Source organism: Eumetopias jubatus, unplaced genomic scaffold, assembly GCF_037043125.1.
Source record: "Eumetopias jubatus isolate StellerSeaLion01/CBP00866 unplaced genomic scaffold, mEumJub1_p1.0 scaffold_1, whole genome shotgun sequence".
NCBI classification, from domain to species: domain Eukaryota; kingdom Metazoa; phylum Chordata; class Mammalia; order Carnivora; family Otariidae; genus Eumetopias; species Eumetopias jubatus.
The window spans coordinates 164074808-164097718 of record NW_028274807.1 but is presented as its reverse complement, the minus strand read 5'-3'; the positions used below and the strand labels follow the sequence as shown (position 1 = coordinate 164097718).

At 57.6% G+C, this 22911-nt stretch overlaps 1 protein-coding gene across 1 annotated transcript in view; it reads right to left on the bottom strand.

The window, feature by feature from the left end:
- PLXND1 (plexin D1) overlaps nt 1-22911 on the bottom strand; it is a 58028-nt gene that overhangs the window by 26353 nt on the left and 8764 nt on the right. Inside the window, exons 2-9 of the mRNA XM_028101695.2 lie at nt 13079-13255; nt 10236-10367; nt 9876-9976; nt 9649-9778; nt 8026-8203; nt 7787-7895; nt 7248-7350; nt 1398-1499 (exon numbers count right to left, since the gene is read on the bottom strand). Coding sequence (XP_027957496.1) covers nt 1398-1499; nt 7248-7350; nt 7787-7895; nt 8026-8203; nt 9649-9778; nt 9876-9976; nt 10236-10367; nt 13079-13255 — 1032 coding nt within the window. The remainder of the gene's footprint in view (nt 1-1397; nt 1500-7247; nt 7351-7786; nt 7896-8025; nt 8204-9648; nt 9779-9875; nt 9977-10235; nt 10368-13078; nt 13256-22911) is intronic.

Here is a 22911-nt window from a genome sequence, read left to right as displayed (position 1 = left end):
GTGGCAGGACTTCCTGTTTATGTCCCTGTTGTTAGCAGATGTAACACCCTGAGGAGAACACAGGTCAGCACCCCCCTCCCCCCCTGGCCTGCCCCGTCTCCCCATTCCCTCTGAAGCTAACACAGGAAGGTGGCTGTTGAGCTCATTTGCCCATGCTGAGCCAGGAGGGGGGGTCTGTCCTCTTGAGTCTCCGAGGCTCAGGCCTCAGCCACTCGGGACAGCAGGCCCAAGCTATCTTGGGGCTCCCCAGGGGGTTAGGCCCAGCAAACACGGCTACTGCAGAGCCCAGGCAGGGGGCTCTGCCCACACCCCCCCGCCCCGCCGTTCGTGTTCTAGAAGCAGGCCCAGGGCCAGGAGGGCCGGGATTGCTCAGGCACACTGAGGGCAGACACATATCCCCCTGGGAAGCAGCAGCCAGCACCCAAACCCAGGGCCTGGGCCTCCCCCTGCCAGGCTCCCGCAGCCCCAGGGGGCAGCACCTCCATCCACGCCAGCCTAGGCGCCGTCATGCTCCGGAGGCTCTGTCCCAACGGCGGCAAGGTGCAGTCAGAGGGTGCGGGCCCCTGCCCCTCACAGAGCTCCAGCCCCAGCCACAAGGCTGCCCGACACACCCCAGGTGCCTGGCACGTGGCTCCCCACGTGTGACAGCTAGCACAGGCCTCCGCTCCCCCTTGGAAGCAACAGATGGTGACTCCCCAGGAGGTAGGGAGGGGGGAGGGGGACGGCTGGCACACTTCCAGAACTTGTCAACACTTCCCACCCAAGACACTCTTCCAGGAGGTACCCAGAAAGGAGCTGCCGCTCCTCCTCCCCATGCGGGGGTGGGGAGGTGAAGGCAGATTGCAGGGAGGAGCACTGTCTTAGGAGTCCAGGGCTAGGGTGCAAGTCCAGCCCTACGTCATGTACACCTACTTCCCCTTTCTGGGTCTCCTTTTCCCCATCGGGACAATGGGGCATGGGGCAGCACAGGGCCCTTCTTCAGGTAAGACAGGTCAGCCATGAACTGAAGGAGTGTCCAGAATCACAGTTTAGCCCCGGGGCGGGGCGGGCGGGACGCAGACCAGGTCCACCCGCGGCCTGCAGCCCAGCTCTGTCAGGAGAGCTGCGGAGGGGAGGGGAGTCTGGGGGTCCCTGCCAAAGCACTGCCGTACACAGTGGGTCCTGACCAGAGTTCCCCTCAGGAGCTGTTAGCAACCTGCTGTCCCTCGGGCTGGGCCCTCACCACCCACTTCTCTTTTCCTCCAACCCCCTGCAACCACACTGGGGCTTTCTCAAACAGAACCTGGAAACTCAGAGTCACAAAACCAAGTGTGGGACCCGGGCCCCAAGCGTGGGTCCCCATCCGGGACGGCGTTCTCCCCAGCCTCCTGCCCTGCCCAGGACCGGCCCCCACCTACCTGGAAGGCAGCGTTGGCCAGATGCACTGGGATGCTCTGTGAGCTGCCTGTGGGCATGGGTGCCAGGGGTGAGGGCAAAATCTGAGGGCAGTCCTGCGGGCTCTGCAGTCAAAACACAAGGAGGTGATGGTGATGCGGGAGCATTTCAGAAGGACAGGACCCACGGCCACCCCAGCCTACCTCCCCTCCCACACACCATCTCATTTGACCCTCAAGACAAGCCTCTGGGCAGGAGGCTTTATTGGTCCCATTTTATAGGTGAGAAAACTGAGGCACAGAGTGATGAAATAAGCAGCCCAGTGAGGGAACCAGTACCCCCGTGGCTGCTCCGGGGCTGGCCCCCCTCCCCGTCTCTGGGCCTCATCTTTCCCAACTATAAAATGCGGGGCTGCGCCCACTCTCTGAGACTCGGCTTCCAGACTGACACATGTTAAATGATTCAGAAAAAAGAAACTCCAGACTTCTGGATGGCCCATGGGAAACGGGCTCTGAGGACCTTGGTGCCACTGGGCTCCACACCCTTCCCCACTTCTGCAGGCGAGAGTCACAGCCTCTGGGCAGAGGCGCCAGCCCCCAGAGAGTCCCGGGGCTGGCCTGGGCATCAGCATTCCCATGTTGGAGGTACAGCCACTGAGGCCTGATGGAGCAGGGGCTACTTCAAAAAAGGAAGGAAGTGAGGGAGGGCAGGTGGTAATATACCTGAGGTCAGAGGGCAGAGCTGGTCTCTGAACTCCTGTTGTCTGCCTCCCAGGCCAGAAACAGGCCTAAACCTGAGGCCTAGGGCGAGGGGCAGAGACCAGGGGGCAGGGCTAATGCCCACCCTGCCGTCTTAGTGACCTCTCTGAGCTTTACGTCTGAAGCCCCCACCCTGCACTAGGTTCTTCTGACCTAAGGGCCCCAGTGGGCCATGTCCTGCCTCCTCACACTCCGAGGCTGACCGCCGAGAGCCTGAGAGAGGAAGACTGGGGACCCTGCAGCAGTCACACCATACCAAGGCCTGACCACCCTCCAGCCCAGAGGGCTTCCCGCTCTGCCCTCGTCTGGCTGGGGACAGATTTGGAAACACAATGATCCCTGTGTGTCCACCTTGAGGTCACACAACCAGGGCAACGGCCTCTGGGCATAGAATTTGGAGGCCTCCCTGGGGTCTTTTCTCATTACTGTTAATCAGACAGGGAGCTCCTCAAGGGGTACCTCAGAGACCCAGCATAACACTGGACCTTGAGGGGATGCCAATGAATGATCACCATGCCCATACCAGTGGTAGCCACTAGCTCACACAGCCCTCACTGTGTTCCTGGACAGTTCTGAGCACTCTGTACCGTATTAATTCACCACATCCCAACTCCCCAACAGCCCTGTGAGGTACGTACAATCATCACGCCCATTTTACAGACTAGGAAATCGGGGAACAGAGAAGCAGAGCAGTTTGCCCAAGATGGAATGGGCAGCACCAGAGGCCTCCGAGTTGTCCTGACTGTTTGCTGACCACCAGGCCAGAAACCTCGCCCAGACTGGCCCGTCTCCCCGGGAGCAGCGCCTGGTGCGGGCCGCAGAGGCCTTGGCTGAAACAACAGCACAGCCAGGCCCGGACGAGGCCTCCTGAGCTGACAGTTCCGCGGGGCTGGGAGGGAGGAGCTCGTGTCCAGCTCAGTGTGAGCACACACAAATCCCTGTCCCTCCGAGCTGCTGTCTGGCGCAGTCTCGTGTGTCAACCCCATGGAATTTCAGAGAATGGAACCCACGTGTTTGCAATCAGTCTTCATGGCTCCTGCCAGTTCTGCCTTGCGACTGGCCAGGGGCTCTGTGCTCTGTCCTCCCAGCTCCACCCCACCAGTGGGTCGGCGGCAGACAGGAGGGGCTGGGGGGTGAGGTCGGAGCAGGGGGAGCTTCTACAGGAGGCCCCCCAGAGGGAATGACATGGGACCACCCTTGAGGGCCCCCCATTCTCCTTGATCCCTATCTATGATCCCAGGGCCACTTGGAGGCCTGTACCCATTCTATGGAGTGGGACCAAGGCTAAGGGTCCTGGCACCCCTTTGCTCTCCTTCGGTACCTCCCCCCCAGAGTTGGCTAACCCTCCATGGGGCCAGCTGGAACGTCTGCTGCTAGCCTCCAGCCCCCACCATCTGCCTCCAAGTCTGGCTTGGCCTTTGGGGAACTTCCCCACAGGCTTGTGGTTTGGGAAGACAGACTCTACTCCCTAGCCCCAGGGATAGGCGGGTGTCCCAGGCCTGCCCTGGCCTCAGCAATTGGTTCAGAGAGCATAAGTGACCCTAGTTCAGCCAGTGAAAGTCAGCTATGGGACTTCTGTAGAACCAATAAGAGAGAGAAGCTCTTTTTGTTTTCTGGGGCTGCCAGGAAATCAGGAGCCTGCCTGGAGCGGCTGAGGTTACCAAGAGGAGAGGGCCACATGAGCATGAAGCCCACCCAGAGGGGTGGGGAGTCCCGAAAACATGGCGGGAACCCCTGGATCCAGCTGTACCTGAAGGTGACGCACCCCCCAGACTTCATACTCCCCAGTCAATTAATTCTGTTGGGGCAAGTCCAGTTTGAACGAGGGTTTCCCCACATGCAACCAAAGGACAGGGGCCTCCCTGTCCCATCCCAAGCCAAGCCATGGACACCTCAGAAAGAGGCTGAGTGGTTTCTCCCCTTTGCTGGAGTGCCACACAGGGCACAGCCTGCAGGTTCAGGAAACCCCGGCCAATTGCCCACACTGCAGCAGAGCTGAGAATGGGACACCAGGAATGAGGACAGATGCTGGGGTCAGCAGTGCCAGGAGCCACCATCAACCCCGATGGGAGCCCAGCGTGTGCTGGTTCACAGAGGGCCTCACCTGTCCCCACACTGGGACTCACAGACTCTCTCGCAGTCTCTCCCATGTTCAAGGGTCAAGAACCGATGTCCCAATACATGGCTGGCCCAGGGACCCTGAATCCACCACACCGGGTCCCTTCCTACCTTTCTGTACCGTAACAGCCCCCTAAGCTGTTCCCTGTTCCTACCAAACCACTCTCCCCACTGGCTCCTAATGAAGTTCAGTTTCACAGATGCATCCACGCCTTCGAGGGGGCCTGCCCTCCCATCTCCTCTCCCCTCCTCCACTTTCCCCTTCTGGGGCCCACTAGGGAATGGGAAAGTAACAGGAGACTCAGCCCCCAGCACCTCCCCTGGGACACCTCCCCGGCCTAGCCCAAGCCCTACTCTCTCCTCCCAGCACTCAAGGGGCGCAGGCAGTTGTGCAAACCTCCCTGACCCACCACCTGACCAGGAGCACGGCGCCCGCATGGCTAACTGAGATGCAATTAAGTGCCAACTTAAGTATCAGTCAGAGCCTTCTGCAGGCCTGGGGAGGGGGCTGCCTCTTCTCTTGCTAGATTACAGTAATCCTCTAAGACAGGCCCTCTCTGTGCTCCCCACCCTAGCTCCTGGCCCCTAGAGCTGCAGACCCGGGGGGGACAGTTTATGAGATGCTGCCACAGAAACACCTCCAGACTGGTGAGCTCCTATGCATCTGTCAGGACCCTGCACAAAGGTCCCCTTCCCAGAGAAGGGCTCCCTGGCCCACCCAGCAAAGCGGCCACCAGCTCCTGAGGAGCACAGTGGCCTTTTAGTGAGTACCTACTATGGGCCACGTATGGAGCTAGTGCTTCACAGGTGCAGTTCCAGTTTCCCTGCACAGCGAAGGGAGGCCATTTTGAAGTAGTAAAACGGATAATTTTATAGTAAGTAAAATAGGCAATGCGGAAACAGGCACAGAGAGGTTTGGTAGCTTGCCCAGGATCACACAGCCACAACTCACACCTCGGGCTCTTGACTCATGATGGGGAGGGCAGAACTATGCCTAACTGGGTTCTTTCCCAGTGCCTCGTGCAGACTCAGGCATACAAAGGATGCCCAATCAATGCTGAATGAACCGTGTTGAGGCTGGGTCCTCCTCACCCCATCATCCCTGTAGATTAGAGCACAGGACTCAGGCTGCCAACACAAATGCTTTGTGTTCACATTCCCTGAGTCCCTACTATGTACCAAGCCCTGGGCTTGGGGCTGGAAGATGTGGATCCCAAATGAGAACAGGAGCCCTAGCTGGCCCAGACTGGAAACCTGGCGTCCAATGCAGAGGCCTGGGGGCCCCCCTACAGTTTGGCCACACAGACTCCCCTGGGCCTCTCCCCCAGGGCCAGAAGCCCCATGTTACTGTGTCAGTCCTTTGAGTTTAGCTCCTGGATGACTCTTCAAAGCAGTTCTGAGGCTCAGGCAGGAGGTGCAGAGACCAGAGGATTCCAGGTGTGGGCCATGGAGCCCCCCTCTTAGCACCTGCACACTTATCTCTACACCTGCTTGGAGGATTCCTGAGGAGATTCTCTGAGCCCAGAGCCAAGAGGCTGGGACTTCAGATGCTCTGGGGACTGGGGCTGCTTCCCTGGAACACATGCCCAGGGTGACCTCCTCCCATTAGGAACCAGGGCCCCCAGAACAATATTGGTTACCTCAGTTGTACCATCTGGAAAATGGGCAGGAACATCCCCTTCTTGGAGAGAGGAGCCTCAGGCAGTGACTCAGTGCCTTATCCTGACCCCTCACAGCTCTAACACAAGACAGAGGTCTAGGAGGGGATGAGCTGTGGTCTCAAAACCCTGGCCCCACCCCACCCCTGCCCCAATCTAGCCATACCACCTGGCTGAGCATGACAGCCCCAGCCAAAGCCTCAGGAATCCCTTTTGGTCATCACTGGACCGAGGCTGGGGTGACCTTAGAAGCTTTTTGGGCAAAGACAGAACGCCACCCTACCAGTGAACACACCGCAGAAACCAACCAGCCACAAGGTATGTGGCATTTTCATTTGTATTTCCCCCGTCCCCCAACTCCCCCCACCACGCCCACCCCGGTGTAATTGATTCGATCCAGCCATTCCAGAGCACCCAGAAGGGCCTGGATCCTGGCTGTAGAGCTCAAGGGACCAGCGGAAGCAACAGGCCCGGGACGCATGTGGTTCCTGAGGCCAGCTCACCTTCTCTGCCCAAGGAGTCACCTGCCCAGGGGGCCCCAGCACCCATGGGGAGACCAAGGTGAGGGCCTTTCAGCCCAGTTCCTGATCTGGGGAAGGCAGGAGAACATGGGCCCAAGCCAGAGGGGCTTGGATCCAAGGTCCCAGCCTGGTACTTCCTGGCCTCAGGGACAAATGCCCTGATCCCACATGGTTGTTGAAAATGTTACAGCTAAGATTTAAAACTTGCCAGTATCGGGGCGCCTGGGTGGCTCGGTCAGTTAAGCCTCTGCCTTCAGCTCAGGTCATGATCTTAGGGTCCTGGGATCGAGCCCCATGTCAGGCTCCCCGCTGAGCAAGGAGTCTGCTTGTCCCTCTCCCTCTGCCCCCCACCCCCCCACTCATGCTCTTTCTCACTCTCTCTCTCCTCTCAAATAAATAAAATCTTAAAAAAGAAACAAAAACAAAAACTAGCTGGTATCAGCAAAATGTGCAGAAAGGGGCTCTCCTACTGCAGGTGGGAGTTTAAACTGGCTCAGGCTTTCTGGAGGCAGTTGAGTTAAAGGTGTAAAAATATGGCCACGTTTCTACCCCCAAAGTGCCATTTCTAGAACTGGTCTCCAGAGAATAATCAAGGACACACACCATGCCCTGGCTATATCAGAACACAAGAAAGAAATGGGAAGTGATCAGTATATCCAACAATAGGGGATTGGTTAAATGTGCCGTTATGTGATGAGCCCAGCGCAGCTGTTAGATCTGGTGCCAAGAAGAAAATTTAATGACGTGGAAATGTTCTCAACATATTAAAAAAAATGGTAATGAAAGAGGCAGAGGGCATCCCCCCAGGCCTAACTTACCGCGGGATTGGGGGAGGCCTCACACCGTGACTGGTTGGAGACACAGGCATGCTGCTGGGTGCACCAGAAACAAGGCCACTGTGCCGACAGGCAGCTGGTGCAGCTGGAAGACAAGGGGCCCCTCAGATACTCGGCTCCCCACCCTCACTTCCCCCCGTGCCCCCAGGAACTGGGACCCAAGAGGCAGATCCCAACGCAGGGGGAAAAGGTCCTCTGCATCATCAGGGGCTTGGGCACTCTGTAAGATAGTGAGCTCCCTGCAAGAGGCATGCAAGGAAGAAAGAGACAAGCAGGACCTTTAGGAGACGAAATTAAGTGTGATGAAAGCACTTCTCTCTGCCCCTGCAGCCTGAGGGCTCCCAGAAGCCCGGCGAGGGTTTGCAGCACAGTAAAAGAGCTGGCAAGCGAACAAGCTAGGGTCCTATCTGCCTCTAGGACACCACCATTTGTCTTCCAAGGGCCTTCCTGGGAGCAGAGACCCTTCCCCGCACCCCCCGCCCCGACCCACCACCTGGAGGCAAGCGCCCTGACCCACTCACGCCGTGTGCGGATACACTTGTCCAATGCGGCTGCAATTGTAGATGGTGAAATTGGCTCTGACGATATTCCGCCCGTTGACCCTCACAGACATCGCAACAATCACGTGATCTAGAATGGACCCAGGGAACCAGGGAGAGAAGGACAAAGGGGTCGGGGATCTCCACTCGGAGGCTGTGAAAGCAGGACCCCCATGCCTGACATTCCTCCATGTGGGATGCCCAGTGAGTGAGGCACTTACCCTGGTGGGGCGGGAACGGCGGGAAGCGGTCCCTCGGCAGGAGGTTGCAGTAGGCGATTTGGTGGCCAAAGGCCGGGCCTGGGACCCGGGCCACGGTGCGGATGTTGTTCCCATAGTCACAGGTCATCTCCAGGCCACTGAGGCTGGGCAGGCTGCCGGAGATCTGCAGGATCATGCCCTGGGGGCCAGGGCTCCTCAGCTGGGGGAGTGGGGAGCAGGCCTTTCCCCTCACGGCCCCACCCGCACCCTAGCAACCCTGGGAGAAGGGGGGGACTGGTGTCCGGGACTCCAGGCCAGGGGGCCATATCCTACCTGGGGCTCTCTAGGCCTCAGTTTCCCCAGCTGCACAAAGAAACGGACCACCTGACAGCAGTAGAGGAGGCTTTACATGATCTGGTCCCCGTGACTTCTCTGACCCCCTCCCCTGAGAGTCTCTCAAATCTACCAATCTATTCTCACCGCAGGGCAATTCCCTTTGCCCAAAATGCTCTTCCCAGAGACCCAGCTGACTCACCTACTTCATAGCGTTGCTCAAAGGCACCATTTGCAGCACAAAGCCAGCTCCGACCTGGTCTAAAATGTCAGTGATTCCCCTGCCCCGCCCCCATTCTCCACCCCTCTCTCTTCTGCTTCCCTTTTCACAATCATACTTCCCCCGCCCCCCCACACCCCGTCTCGACAGCCTACCTTGCCTATTCCCTCAGCCCCCACAAGCAGCTGTTCAAGGGCCAAGGCTTTGTCTGTCTTGTTCAATGCTGTGTCCCCAGAGTCCAGAACTGCACTTAACACATAGTAGGTGCTCAAGAATACACGTGATGAATGAATACATGAATGGAATGAATGGATAGATGGACAAACCTATGCCCAGTCTGCCTGATGAGATAAAGCATGTGAAGGACTCTGTGATATATGATAATGGGGAGAAGGGTGCAGAGGAGCCCCAGGCCCCATCTGGCCCTTTAGAACCACCATCTCCCCCTGTTGATGGATGAGGATACCCAGCCTCAGAGAAGTCACTGAGGGCAGGGCTGGGGAGGACCCAGGCCTGTTTGTCCCTCAGCCCGTGTCCCCATACCGCCCGCTATGGCTGGGGAGGGGGCTGTGGCAGCTCCAGGCCTCCACACTGCAGATTCATATGAGAACAAGAAATAGTGGCCTGGCACTTGGTGGCCCCTCTGCCCCCTCCCTGTACTGGGGACAGGAAGAGGTGGGGGCTGGGGACTCACTTTCCTTCTACCCTCCCACTTGAGCCCCCCCTCCTGAGACTCTAAAGCCTGCCCACTTGAGTTCAAATCCCAGCTCCCCTAATCCCTAGCTGTATGACCCTGAGCAAGTCACTTTCCCTCTCTGTGCCTCAAGTTCCTCATCTGTAAAATGGGGATGTTAAGAGCATCCACTTCACAGAGTTGTGTGAGGCCTAAGAGAGGTGACCGTCTCAGGCAGAGTGAGTGCTGAGCACCCAGTGAGAGCTCAGCAAAGCCCAGGCATTCTCATTATTCGCCTCTGGGTCCCTGGGACACCATGTGCAGGAGTCTCTACCTCTCAGGGCTTGGGGGCCAGATGAAGGGCGGCTTCCCACCCCGTGTCACCCCCGAGCTCAGCGCTGGCTCCCCCGTGACTCACTGGGTACTCCTGGTGCACGTCGATCTCTGCAGGCAGGACCGTCATGGCGGGACAGCGGCCGGGGCCCTCGCTGGCACTGGTCCAGAAATGCCGCTGGTCGGAGTTGGCACAGTCCTGCTGCAGGGTGCACCTGGAGCGGCAGGGCGCTGGTCAGGCCTCCAGTGGGCTCCCCTCCCACCCCCCTCCCCCGCCGCGCGGTGCCCAGCCTCTGCCCCAGGGAGCCTCACCGTGTCTCCAGGGCACACCAGCCACAGTAGGCGTCGGCGGCCCCCACACAGTCCCCGCAGGTGGTGTGCACGGCACAGGCAGCGACTTTCACCCGGGCCATCTAGAGGCAGAGGTGAGGGCCCAGCTCCATGGGGAATCAGCCATGGCCAGGGCCCTGAGACGCTGGGGAAACTGAGGCTCGAGGCTATAACAGGGGGCACGTGGGGAAACAGGGCTTCCCCTGCAGAGGTGATGTCTGCTCTGGGAGAGGAAGGGCTAGCCGACAAAGGGGATGGGGAAGGAAGGTGCTCCTGTGGGGAGGAAAAGAGGAAGAAAGCTCGCATGTCTGGGGCCCTGTCAGGCTGGGGCTCTGGCCTTACCTGGTGGGACGTCATCAGATAAAGGTAACCAGCGTCTGCTGGGTCAAACTGCATGACATGGTGCACAGGCTCCCCGTAGGCCACCGTCACCACCCGCCTGCTCACCACCTGCATGCTCTCATTCAGATTGATCTGTGGGGGGTGGGGGTGGGGGCATCAGGGTGATGGTGCGCCAGGATGGTGCCCACAGCAGGGGATACGCTCCTGCAGGTGGGGACCCGACCCAGGCTTGGGGTCTCAGCCTCATTCTCTTTCCGGCCTTCCAGGACTAGTGGGAAATCACGGACATGTAAGGGAGGGCAGTGGGTCCAGCCTCTACACTTGTGCCTCTGCTGGGTCCCCCCACCAGGAACTCCTTCCCTGACTGATCTTCCCCAACACATCCCACTGTGTGAATACATACAGACTTTACAGTTTACAAAAGATTCTCTGGGAGGCTGTCTGGCATCATGCCTCAGAGCAGGGACGTGGGTTTGAATTCTGGCTTTGACATTTACAAGCTGTACAAACGTACAAGTTGTCACTCTCCCCCCGCCAGAGCCTCAGCTTCCTGACCCAATGGGACTCACGAAGGCTCCCGCCCCTCAGGACTGTGGTGAGCACACGTGGAGAAGATGCCTGCAAAGTGCTGATGGGGCCACGCTTCTCATTCCTCCTCTCTTGTGCCCATTTCACAGATGAGGAGACTGAGGCCCAAAGAGGCTACAGGCTTGGTGAGTCATAAAATGAAGACACTTCAGGGTCACAGTGCAAGCCCAGGCCTGTCTGACCCCACAGTCCAAGGATGAGGGGAGGGGGTGGGGCCCAGGGCCCCGGCAGGTGGAAGACCAGGACTACCTGACGCCTAGAAGCTCCTCTAGCTCTGAAAGCCCCTCTGCATGTCCTCCTAAGAACAGACAAGGCCCACCAGAGCTCCACCAAACTTTGTTCTTTTTTGGCTGGCCCCTCACATTTCTAGCATGCTGCCTTGTTGGAGGCCCCGCCAGGCCCTGAGTTGGGACCAGCAGTCTAGATGCCTCCCTGGGCCAGCTGCCAGGGGCCTCCTACTGCCTAGCCCTCCTCTGTGGGCTCCAAACGTTTGGTAGCTCCCTCCTGCTTGTGGAATAAACTTGTTCTGGCATTCGAGGCCCCAACAACAGACCCCAACTTACTCCTCCAGGCTCATTTCCACCCACTCAACCCAACTCCGGCATTCTAGCCTCTAGGCCTTCGTGCGCACTGTGTTCCCTGCTGGAGTGTTTCTCTTCCTCTCCCTTCGGCGAAGATCTGCCCTCCCGGTACCTCCTCTAGAAGAGCTTCTCAAATGCTCTCCACACACCAAATTGAAATTACTCTCTTCCCAGCCTCCCACAGGCTCTGTTGCAGCCCCTGAGATATCGTCCATCCCAGGTGGCCTCTTGGTGGAGTCTGCCCAGGCAGCCTGGCCCCCGCTCAGTCTCCAGCCTTCCCCTCAGGCACCCAGCAGATACTCAGCTAATTTCCACTCCTTCAAACATCTATTGAGCATCTACTGTGCTCGAGAGCCCGGGCCCCGTGCTGTAATCTAAGCCCTGAGCAGCGAAGGGCTGGTGGGAGAAGACAATGCACAGTGCAGGGTGGTGGGTCCAGAGGTCTGGGTTGAGGGGTCATGTGGGCTCCTGGTCAGCTGGCCTTGAATTCAACCCCAGCTCTCACCGTGTGACTCTGGGGCAGTCACCTCCCCTCTCGGCAGCTTAGTGTTCTCATCTGTGAAATGGGAATCCTGGCGCTGCCTCCCTCACAGGGGACAGTAGACTCTGACCACAGTCTGGGATGGTCCAGCTCATTTCCCCCATGACAGATGAGGAAACTGAGGCTCAGGGTGAGAAGCAACCACCCCTAGGTCACACAGCTGGGGCCAGCAGAGCCAGGATCTAAATCCAAGAATCTGACCCCAAAACATGAGTCCCATTGTCCTAAGGACCCTCACTGGGGCTTCAAAGGCTGAGAAGGGTGCCCCCCGCCCCCACCCTGCTCCCACACCTGGCACCTCCCCCACCAGCTAGGGCCCCGGGGCCAGGCGGCCAGGGCACTGATCCCCAGCCCGCCACCCACCCAACCAGCCCGTGGCGTCCGCCTGGGCAGCTGAGGGAATTGAGTTATCAGATCTGAGTCAATTAGGCCAGGGCCTGGTATACACTGGAGCTGTGCCAGGCAGCTGACTTTCCTGACAGGCAGGGGATGGGAGGTGGCTGGGAGGAAGCTGGTCCAGGCCCTGGAAAGTCCTTCCTACCCCAAGGTGGTAAGAGTCCTTTCACTTTACCAGCTCCAGGAATCATTACCTCCAGAAACCCAGTCATCTTGGTTGGGGTGGGTGGGGGAGGGGGAATCTTCAGAGGGAGGCCAGCAGGGTAAGGGGAGGAAATGGCAACGAGAGCCCCCCACTTGCCAGGCCGTGGTCTTCCCCTGTCAAAGCCCAACAACTGTCTCAAGAGGCAGGGCTTACAACCCTCCACAGATGGGGAAACTGAGGCCCAGAGAGAGAAAATGCACTGTCCAAGGTCAAGTAGCTTGCAGTGGCAGAGTCCAGAGACCTAAATAGAGATCCCTCTGCTTCGAAGCCCGAGTCCCAGAGCCCCAAGAGGAGGGCCTCTCTCAGGCCTGGTTTCCCTCCTCTGCAGGACACGGCACTTCTTGTTATGAGCAAGAGTAGAAGAAATGGATGTGAAAGATGCTTTGTAAACCGTACGGTATGAGGGCAAACCGGAGAGAACAAGGGCTAATACCAGGCCTGCAGAGGCCACATGTACAGCCTCCTCAGACTCAGCCTCCCCTCACCTCCTCCACCCCCTCAGCCTCCCCAGCCCTGACACCCCCAGCCCTACCTTGAGCAGCCGCCCACTGACTGTGCCCAAGAAGACCACGGTGTAGTTGCTGACCATGGCCACGGCCACAGAGGAGAGGCCCGGGGCTCGGAACACAGGCGTGGCCTTCAGGGGCTGCAGGATGGACAGAGGGTGCTGCAGGTGGGCAGCCCCACAGTCCAGTTGCTCTGGCTGCAGCTGCAAAAGAAGCAGGATGTCAGACCTTGGCTCTAGAACCTTCTTTGGCTCCCTGCCCACAGTGTATGTCAGACCTCAGCATCAGAGCTTTAAAGTCCAGCTGCGGCTTTACATGCCCAGGTCCAGGCTAAGGCCCAAACACAAGCAGGACCCTATCCCTGACCGTAGACTGACCCCTGACCTCAGCATTTGTCACAGAGCTGCCTCAAGGGGACGACGTTTCAGGTAGGTAGGAACCATACGGGAAAAGTTCTGTGATGGAGGCAAGAAGAGCTGGCAGAGGGACAAGGTCAGGAGGCCAGTGAGGTAAGGACAGGGTGAGGGCCACACACCCTCACGGACTTGGAGCTGGCCCTCATAGCTGGCCACAGCCGGCAGAGCAGAAAAGCCCACACCAGACCTCCCGAGGCCATCCTCCCCTTCAGCTTACCTGCTGCTACCCAAGAGGTGTCCCTCCTGCCCTGGCTGGGTCTCCACAGCAACCAGGGGGTTTCCTACTCCCAGGGCCCCTGCTCTGACCCCAGCACCACCATCCAAATTCCCAGCAGCTCACCAGACCCCAGACTGAGGCCTCCCCACACCGAGGCCCTCCCTTTCTCCCACAACCATGCATCCCCCTCATCTGCCCACATTACAGATGGGCAAACCAAGGCAAGGCGTGTCCAAGTGCACAGTCCTGCCATCCGCATCAGCCCAGCGCCACTCCAAGCGGCGAATCAGTCCCAGCACACGTCGGAGTGAGACAAATGGAGCTAGTGACCCCAGCCCCCAGCCATTCCCTGGACTTGTTCCCACCCCCTCCCTGGGTCTTGTTGGTCCTTCTGAAGGTTCCTTCTGCTATTTGCACAAAAATACCAAACAGGCCTCCAGGAAGCACCTTTGGGAAGATAATCGTGCAAATCCACAAGGACACAGACACAAGGATGGTTTAGAAGAGTGGACAGGGGGACACAACCTTAGGGTCCTGCAGGATTGAGCAGGAAGATAATGGCACATCATCCAGGAGAGCCGCCCCCACACTGAGTGACACCATAAATCCGTATGGATCGAGACACAAAGATACCCGGCTGGGGAAAGTCACAGGGCGTCATAGGGCCGTTTTGGGAGAGCTGGTGCATCCACAATAATAGTCATGATGGTGAACATAACAGGCTGTGTTTGGGGCACCTGGGTGGCTCAGTCGGTGAAGCTGCCTTCAGCTCAGGTCATGATCTCAGGGTCCTGGGATCGAGTCCCGTGTCGGGCTCCCTGCTCCTCGGGGAGTCTGCTTCTCCCTCTCCCTCTCTGTGTTCTCTCTCTCTATTTCTCAAATAAATAAATAAATAAATAAAATCTTAAAAAAAAAAATAACAGGCTGCGTTTACTGAGAACTGACACTGTACCAGGCCTGGGCATCAACTCCCTCTATCCTGGCCACCCTATGAGGTCCCATGTCACAGATGGGGAGACTGAGGTTCAGAGGGGACGGAGCCTGCTTTAGATCACCAGTTGCAGTGTCATGCCTCTATGACTGAAACCAGCAGCAGACTTGAGCCCCCCTCAGCCACCTGGACGCTGGAACGTGGGCAGCGGAAGCTGAGCAGGGACTCAGAAGGTCACTAGAATGTAGCATCAGGACCAGCTTTAGGGAGCAGACTTAGACAGTCTTTTTGTTGTTTTCTTCTTTCTTCCTTCCTTCCTTCCTCCCTCCCTCCCTCCCTCCCTCCCTCTCTCTCTCTTTCTTTCTTTCTCTTTCTTTCTTCCTTCCTTCCTTCTTTCTTTCTTTCTTTCTTTAATTTCTCATTTGTGCTTTTTGCAAGTCTAAGCCACTGATGATGTGCCTGTATGCGGTTTGCTCAAAAGCCCAGCTAGTTTTCAAAAACAAACAATAAATATCAGGTCCACCTGTCCTTGGGCGAATAAACACAGTTTCAGGCCCCACAGGCTTCTAGGTGAGACCTGTATCCCAGAGCGTCCCTGGGGGTCCAGGCCCCGAGCCCAGAGGTGGGCTGGGGCTGAGGCCGCCCCTGGGCCAGAACCCGAGAGTAGGTGGTCTTCCACAGGATGGCCGGGGGTGACCAGGCAAGTGACCTCGCTTTTCTGAGCCTCCGTTTCTTTAACTATTAAGTAGGTGCATCTCTCGCACTCCCCTCACAAGAAGTGGGATGAGATCATTCGTCGGGAAGCGCCTGCACTATGCCTAAATGCTCCAGAAGTGTTAGCTGATGCTGCTGCCATTTCAGATAGGACTGTCACTCAAATATTATAAACTGGAATTTGGGACAAATCGTGCCTACCTCTAAAGCTTTCCAGCTGGACTGCCCGGGAGCCCTTAAGGCAGCCTCTCACCCGGGAGGCTCTCCCAGCCCCTCATTTCTGGGCCTGCTCTGACCTCGACATGTCCCCTTGAACACAGCTGCCAAGTGAGCCCTTTAAAAATGCAAAGAGGCCTCCCCAGCTTGATACCCTCTGATGGTTTACACAACACTCAGAATAAACACTGAATCCTAAATCCTCCCATCAGGGGCCCCAGCCCTTCTAAACCCATCCCATACCCTCCTCACCCATACTCCTCCACTCCAGCCACAGGAGGCTTGTTTCTGTTCCTCAAACACTGGGTCTTACCTCAGGGCCTTTGCTCATGCTGTTCCCTCTGCCCAGAGTGTCATTCCCCAGACTGTCACATAATTGGCTCCCTCTTGTTCTGCAGCTTCAGACCTACCCTGCCTGACTTCATTCTGTGTGTGCCCGAGGTGGCGGACAGCTGTGGAAAGGGGATGCTGGACCATTTCCCCCAGCGGCCTCTCCTGGTCCTGGGCCCACCCCTCAGCCATCCTGCAGCTGCAGGGAAGAGGTAAGGGGGGCTCTGTCAGCAAGTAGGCAGGAGAGCGGGCACTTGGGCCTGAGGCCTGCCATGAGGGAAGCTTCTCCTAGGGGTTACATAACTTCTCTTCACTGAATATGGATTACTTGCGTCATGAAATAATAAGCTGTTTTAAAATTAAAATTGTAAACCCTTGCCTGGAGGACATGATTTTCCTCCCTGAGCTCGGGGGGGGGGGGGGGGGGCGGGGGGAGGGAAGACCTAGGAGGCCCCGGATGACACCCTTAGGGTTTTCTGTCCTGGGCCCCACAATGGGGGACCCCAGCCAGCCAGGAAAAGCCGGACGAGGCACCCAGATGAGGGTGATTTGTGAGCCGGGCACGGCAGAGAGAATGAGGCAGGAACATGCCAGAAATCCAGCTCTCGCCTGCCCGCCCTGACGTTCACAAGCCATTAATTCTGTACCGAAGGAATTTTCTAAAGAGCCTTTCCTCCAACTTTTTTTTTCTCTTATCCTAAAAATAAAATCTAAAAAAAAATTTTAAAGGAGAAGTAACCCCCCGTCAGCTGCTCTGGATGATCTGTGCTCTGAGGGGAAGCTGACTCTGGACTGCCAGGGGAAATCAAATCACAAGGCTTCGAACCGGCTCAAAAGTGGAAGCTGCGACCCATGTCCACGGAGCAGGCGGGAAATGCCTCCCCTGCTGGGGGAGGGGGCTGCAGGCCTGGGAAAGGGGGACAGTGCCCTTGGGGACACAGCAGTCCTCCCAAGTGTGGCCTCCACCAAACTTGGTCTCCAGGGGCAGTTAGCTCCAGGGGCCCAAAATACCACCCTGACCGGCTGACGCTGCCTGAAATTCCTCCCTTAGCACCGGCCTTCCTTCAAGTCTCACTTTCCGTAGGTCTTTCAAAACACAAATTCCCCTGGAGGCAGGGGAGGGCTGACCTCTCCCAGCAGCCCCCTCCAATCCAGTAAAGCCACCTTTCTAAGCACAAAACTAGTTAACTCCTCCCTGGCGTCAAACCCATCTCCAGCTCCCAGCTCCCCTCAGGATCAGGCCTGGCATTCAAGGCCTTTGTGGTCTGGTTCCAGCTGCTCAGGCTTCAAGTCTCGCTTTTTTCCTCTGTCTAACCCTCTGCTCCGACCACACCAACCTCTGCAATTCCTCCAGTGTGGCCACACCTTCCCACCCGGGCTCCTGATCCTTCATAACCGTTACTCCCTTAGCAGCCAATGCCCTTCCCACACCTCTGAGCCCTCATACTTCCCCTGGCCCATCAGTCTCCCTTGTCTTGACCCATGCTAGGCCCTTTGCCAAACATGTCCAGGCAGCAAGTTTTTCACCAGCTTTCAAGATGTGACTCAGAAAAAAATCTCCCCTCTTCTGGACGGCACTGTGCTGGTTACCACTTTCATTGATCATGGTAGCATAAACATGAGCTTCTGCAGGGTGGAGACTGTGCTCTAGGAAGATTGTTTACTAAAGAAAGGAGACTAATTTTGACTAAAGTGTGATTGACTATATTCAGCTGCTTCTTTTCCAAACAGCGATTGAGAACAATACTGCCATGCTGGGTGCTGGAGAACTAGAGCAACATATGGGTCAACTGTATGCCTACTATGTGTGTGGCAACATAGGGGAGTCAGGCGTTCAGGCCCAGGCAGCACCGGGCTGCTACTTTTGGTTCCTCTAAGAACCTCAGTGTATCCCTCTCTGAAATGGGATGAGCAATAGCTGCTGCGGGTCTCAGCTTTTTTTCTGAGAGCAGGACACACCCTCTCTCTTCAGCTAGCTGCCTCCTGGGGCCAAAGCTCAGCTCTGCCCACTTTCCCATTAAAACTCTTGACATATTGATTTCACTACCAACTGTAATTGTGTTGACTTTCTCTCCCCAAGAAGCCGGCTGGAGCAAGAGCTTCAAGAGCCCAATTTCTCAGGCCTCTGCATCCTGCCTGCAGACCCCATCAAACCTCAGCCCCACTGCAGGTGGCACTCTGAGGAGGGTGAGGCAGCAATGTTAGGCCAGGTGGCGGGCTGCAAGGCCCAGGAGTTCTGTCCCAGGGATAGAAGACACCAGCTGTTGGGGCTTTGTGCTCGGGAATTGAGGGCACTTTCCCACCTCAAGTGTTTGACTGTTATCGAACCAAGATCCCAGGAAAGTGAAATTTCACCGTGAGGAGCTGGAAGCACACACCATCCCTTTTGGGTGTTAAAAAATACACCTGGGCTGGGACTCGACCAAGCCCCCTCCTCTCCCTCCACAGTGGCCAAAGGGAGCTTTTTAAAACTGTAAGGCACTGGTTGGTGCCTGGGTGGCTCAGCCGTTAAGGGTCTGCCTTCGGCTCAGGTCATGATCCCGGAATCCTGGGATCGAGCCCCGCATCGGGCTCCCTGCTCGGCGGGAAGCCCGCTTCTCCCTCTCCCGCTCCCCCTGCTTGTGTTCCCTCTCTCGCGGTGTCTCTCTCTGTCAAATAAATAAATAAAATCTTAAAAAAAAAAAAAGTGTAAGGCACTAAGTACAACATGGGATCCTGGAAAAGAAAAGGAACACTCGTGGAGTAAAGTCTGGAGTTCAGTTGAGAGCAAAGTACTAATGTTGGTTTCTTAGTTTTGACAAATGTACCATGGGAACGTAAAACCTTAGCAATGGGGAAAATGGAGGGAAGGCTATGCAGGAACTATCTGTACTACCATCATAACTTTCCTGTAAATCTAAAAGTATTCCAAAATAAAAAGTTTATTAAAAAAAAAAAAAGCAACCACAAACCAGTCTGTGTCCCCTCTGCGGCTCAACAGCCATCAGTGGATCCCTAGTGCCCTCCATAAACCCAAACTTTGCTCCTGGGCCCTCAAGGTCCTGCTCTACCTGGCCTGCCCCCTCTGGGGCTCCCCTCAACGCCCTCCCCTGCCAACTCTTCCCGCAGCTTGGACAGCCAAGGACAAGGAATTCTCCCTCAGGAGAATGCCCCAGAGACAAGGACTAGAGGAGAGGGAACAAGCAAGCATCAGGTAGGGTGGTCACGGGGGGTCTGACAGGCAGTCTGCAGGAGGCCTAGACAAAAGAACCACTAAACTCTGCAGGAATGTTGCCTCACACAAAGCCCAGGTGAGCAGTCCTTCCCCCACCCTTCTTCAGAAGCCCTGACGTTAAAGGGGGAAGCATTCTCGAGGTCACCCTCGTGGCTGACCACGCGGGTACTCAGTCAGGTCAGGTCAGTCAGCCTGTGACTCCAAACCCAAACTCCTCCCTCCCACGTTAGCCGGTGCAGCTTCTCAGAAACCGCAGCTAATGGGCTATGGCTCCCCTGAGTGGACACCTCCACTGACAGTAAACTGAGTCATGGAAAGAGCCGTGGGCCTACTGTGCGCCAGCCCAGGGAGGAAACAGGATGGACCTGGCTCTAAGGGGCAAGCGGCAAAGGCCCCCACACCGTGGAGGAAGCCGACCGCTGCCTGGGAAGGAAATACCAGCACCTCCCAGTGGGTGATCAAGACATTTATTTCCTGGAGGGGTAGGCGGGGACAGAGCATGCAACTGGGCCACAGAACAACAGCCAAGAGGCCTGGCTCTGAGCCCAGGTGAAACCAAGGTACAGAGAGGGGCAGAGGCTTCCTCAGGCCATACAGCGCCATAATCCCCTACCTGACCCCAGGCTGCCTGAATCAGGCAGTGGGGGCGGGGGGAGCCCCGAGAAGTAGCAATGGACAGGGCAGCTGGGGTAGACCCTTCCAGCGTTTCAGAGAGGCCTGCCTCTGTTTCCCTGATCCCCTCTCTGCGCAAGGTGGGTCACCCGGCCCCAGAGCTGGGTGGGAAGGCAGCACCGGGCAGCATTCATCCAGTCCAGCTGAGCACCGTCTAGAAGGGTTGTGTGAACCAGACAGCCCGGCCATCCTGAGCACGATATGTCTGTCTAGCCACAACTGGCACCCCAGGCCCAGCCACCAAGCTGGCTGCACTCTGGAAGGACATTCCCCAGGCTGAGGTCAGAGGTCCGGCTGGACTGAAGACGTGCTATGTGTAGGCCCTGAGCAGAGCTACTTCACAGCCACACGCTTGTTGTGTCCCCATGTTACAGACAGAGAAACTGAGGCTCCTGACATAGCAAGTCTCGTGGCTCATTACTCACCATGGGATGCTGCTTCCTGTCTGAGCCTCAGTCTCCGCATCTGTAAAATGGGGACAATAACTGCACCCTCCATCAAGGGCTGCCGGAAAGGGCTCAGCTCACAGCAGCCCTCGGTACTAACCCCTGCAGATTCTCAGTCAACGTTCCCCATTAGCTGGGCAGGTCACACAGGAGCCGCCCAGGATGAGCCACTCCACCACATCCACCCTCACCCACGACACGCGTGTTGGGAGCCCGGCCGAAGCCCCCTCTGCTCAGGCCTGCCTGGGAACTCCTACCGCAGCTGCTGACTCAAGCAGCCATTGTTTTGTTAGCTGGACATGGCCCCCCCCCAGACACCCAGCTCCCCCTTCTTGAAGCTGTTTCTCATTCTGGCCCAGCCTGGCCCCATTTCCAGCCCTTCCCCCTGGGGTCCCAGAGGAGCCCAGTGTGGGATGGGCAGCCAGCAACTCTTCCCTGCCTGGGGTAGTCACTCTCTGCCCCACCAGCTCTAATGGGGGGCGGGGCAGCAGAGCACTGCGGCTCCAGCCCCTCCTTTCCCTGGAACGGTTTCTGTCCCAGCCTCTTCCCCTAGAGGGGATGTGGGCCAGGAGAAGCTGAGAGCCGCAGCTGCCTCTCTTGGGCACATTTGGCCTTCCTCCTCCTGGGGCCAAGGAGCCCTAGGGACTGGAACTCACACCCTCCTCCCTGTCCACTGGGTGCTGGCCTCCCTCCCAGAGTCATCATATAACTGACTGTGGGCACAGCAGAGGAGACAGGGCTGGCTTGGAGGCCCCAGCAAACATCTCTGGGCTGGGTTCCATGTACTGGGGACACGGAGGTGACACAGGGGTCCCTCTCTCCAGCTGCCCACATCTCAGTTCAGAGATCACCCCCAAGTCGGGAAGGGACAGCTTTTAAAATAGTAACAATACAGTAGTAGCAACAACACAATAATAAGTTGGCTTTGTGCCCCGGCCTGTATAGCCTCAATTTAACCCTAATAAGTCGGTGCTAGTTTACAGCAAGGGAAACTGAGGCACAGAGCAGCGACTTGTCCAGGGTCACACAGCCAGAATGGCCAGATGCGAGCCTGAAACCTAGGCAGGCTGGCTCCGGAGTCCTTGCCCTTAACCACAGCCTGTCCCCCCAGTGCTCTGCTGGGCAGGGCCAACAGCTGCTGGGGGCCTGGCTGCCTGGAGCTGGAAAGGCCCTGGGTGGCAAGCTAGGGAAACTGAGGCCCATCAAGGAGATGGCCGCTTCTGGAGGGCTCGTTCACTTCAAATACAGATGTTGGACGGGCCCTGAGAGGGGCATGGGGGTGGAGGTGACCGCAGATACCCATTTAGCTCCTTTCCCGGGCCTGGCCTCCACTTCAAGGCCTCTGCCCACTGCCCCCCCATTATTTACCGATCAGAGCAGAAAGCACTACATGATTAACGCCCCACTGGGGCCTCGCTGGGCCTCATAATGGAGCTTCGAGCTTCCTCCCTCCTCTAGCGTGTGATTTATCGTGTTTCAGGGTAAAGGATGGCGGACGGGGAGGGGCCAGCCCTGCGGGCCCAGCGGATCTCAGATCTCGGTGGCATCGAGTGTCAGCGGGAGAGTGGGTGGTGCAGGGGCCCATCCAGGCAGCCTGTTGGGTTCGGCTCTGGACCAAACACGGGCTTTGAAAAGAAGAGAATGGCCACACTCCGGGAGTAGCCAAGATCCAAATGCACGTGGCTGGCGCCAGGAGACTTTCCAGGCCCGTCCCCACAAGGCACCGGCTGGTTTCCATGGCAATCCCCACACCGTTGTCAGAGCTGGAGAGGCCCACGGGAGTCACCTGGTCCAGCCACAGTGGGGGCTCTGGGAGAAACTCGCCTCCTGCTTCTGCCAGCACCTAGCAGGGCGGATGAGGGGCCAGCAGCTATGCAGTCCCTTCTAGAACCAGATCGACTATGTCTCACTCTTCCCCAGAAGCCTTGCTGGCTCCCCACAGCCCACAGGACAGCATCCAAATCCTTGGCCTGCACCCCAGGCCCCACACACTCTCAGCTTCATCTCTGCCTGCTACCCAAGCCACGTTCTACCACATCTCTGGGCCTTCGCCTCTGCCCGGAATGCCTTCCCCAGCCCCATCTGCCCAAGTCCAGCTCCAACATCCCCCTCCTCCAGGAAGCCTTCCTGGACTCCCTCAGAAGAGGCTGGGCAGTGTGCAGCCCTGGTTGTGGCATATGTTCTGTCATGATCTCCTCCCTGACTGTCTGGGAGCCCCTGGAGGGTAGGGGCAGAGCCTGACTCATTCCTTTTTGGGGGCTGCCATGTAACAAAGCTGGGCCCCTCCTCTACTGCCACATTCTAGAGAACCCTCCACCAGAGCAAGGACAGGCAGGGGATGCTGCCTAGGAGGTGCTGGGCTCTGGTGGGTGAAGGCAGAGGCACCTGCAGTCCTGGGCGACAGAAGCCCCAAGCCTGGGACCATGCTGGGCATGGGGGCTCACTGGGAAGCCCTCACTCCTCCTCACAGCAGCCCCAGCAAGGCCAGAGCTGCGCGGGGTGTCTGTTTCCTCACCTTTAGGATGGACCCTTTCACCTCTTCCCATTGTGACCTTAAGGGCCCCTCTGGATCGCACCCCTTCAGTCAATGTTTCGGGAGGAACCAGGGAGTAAAGGGAACGAGCACAGGCTCTGCAGCTAGACACCGGCTCCACCCTTTACCCGCTGTGTGACCTAACCTCTCTGGGCCTCGGTTTCCCCTTT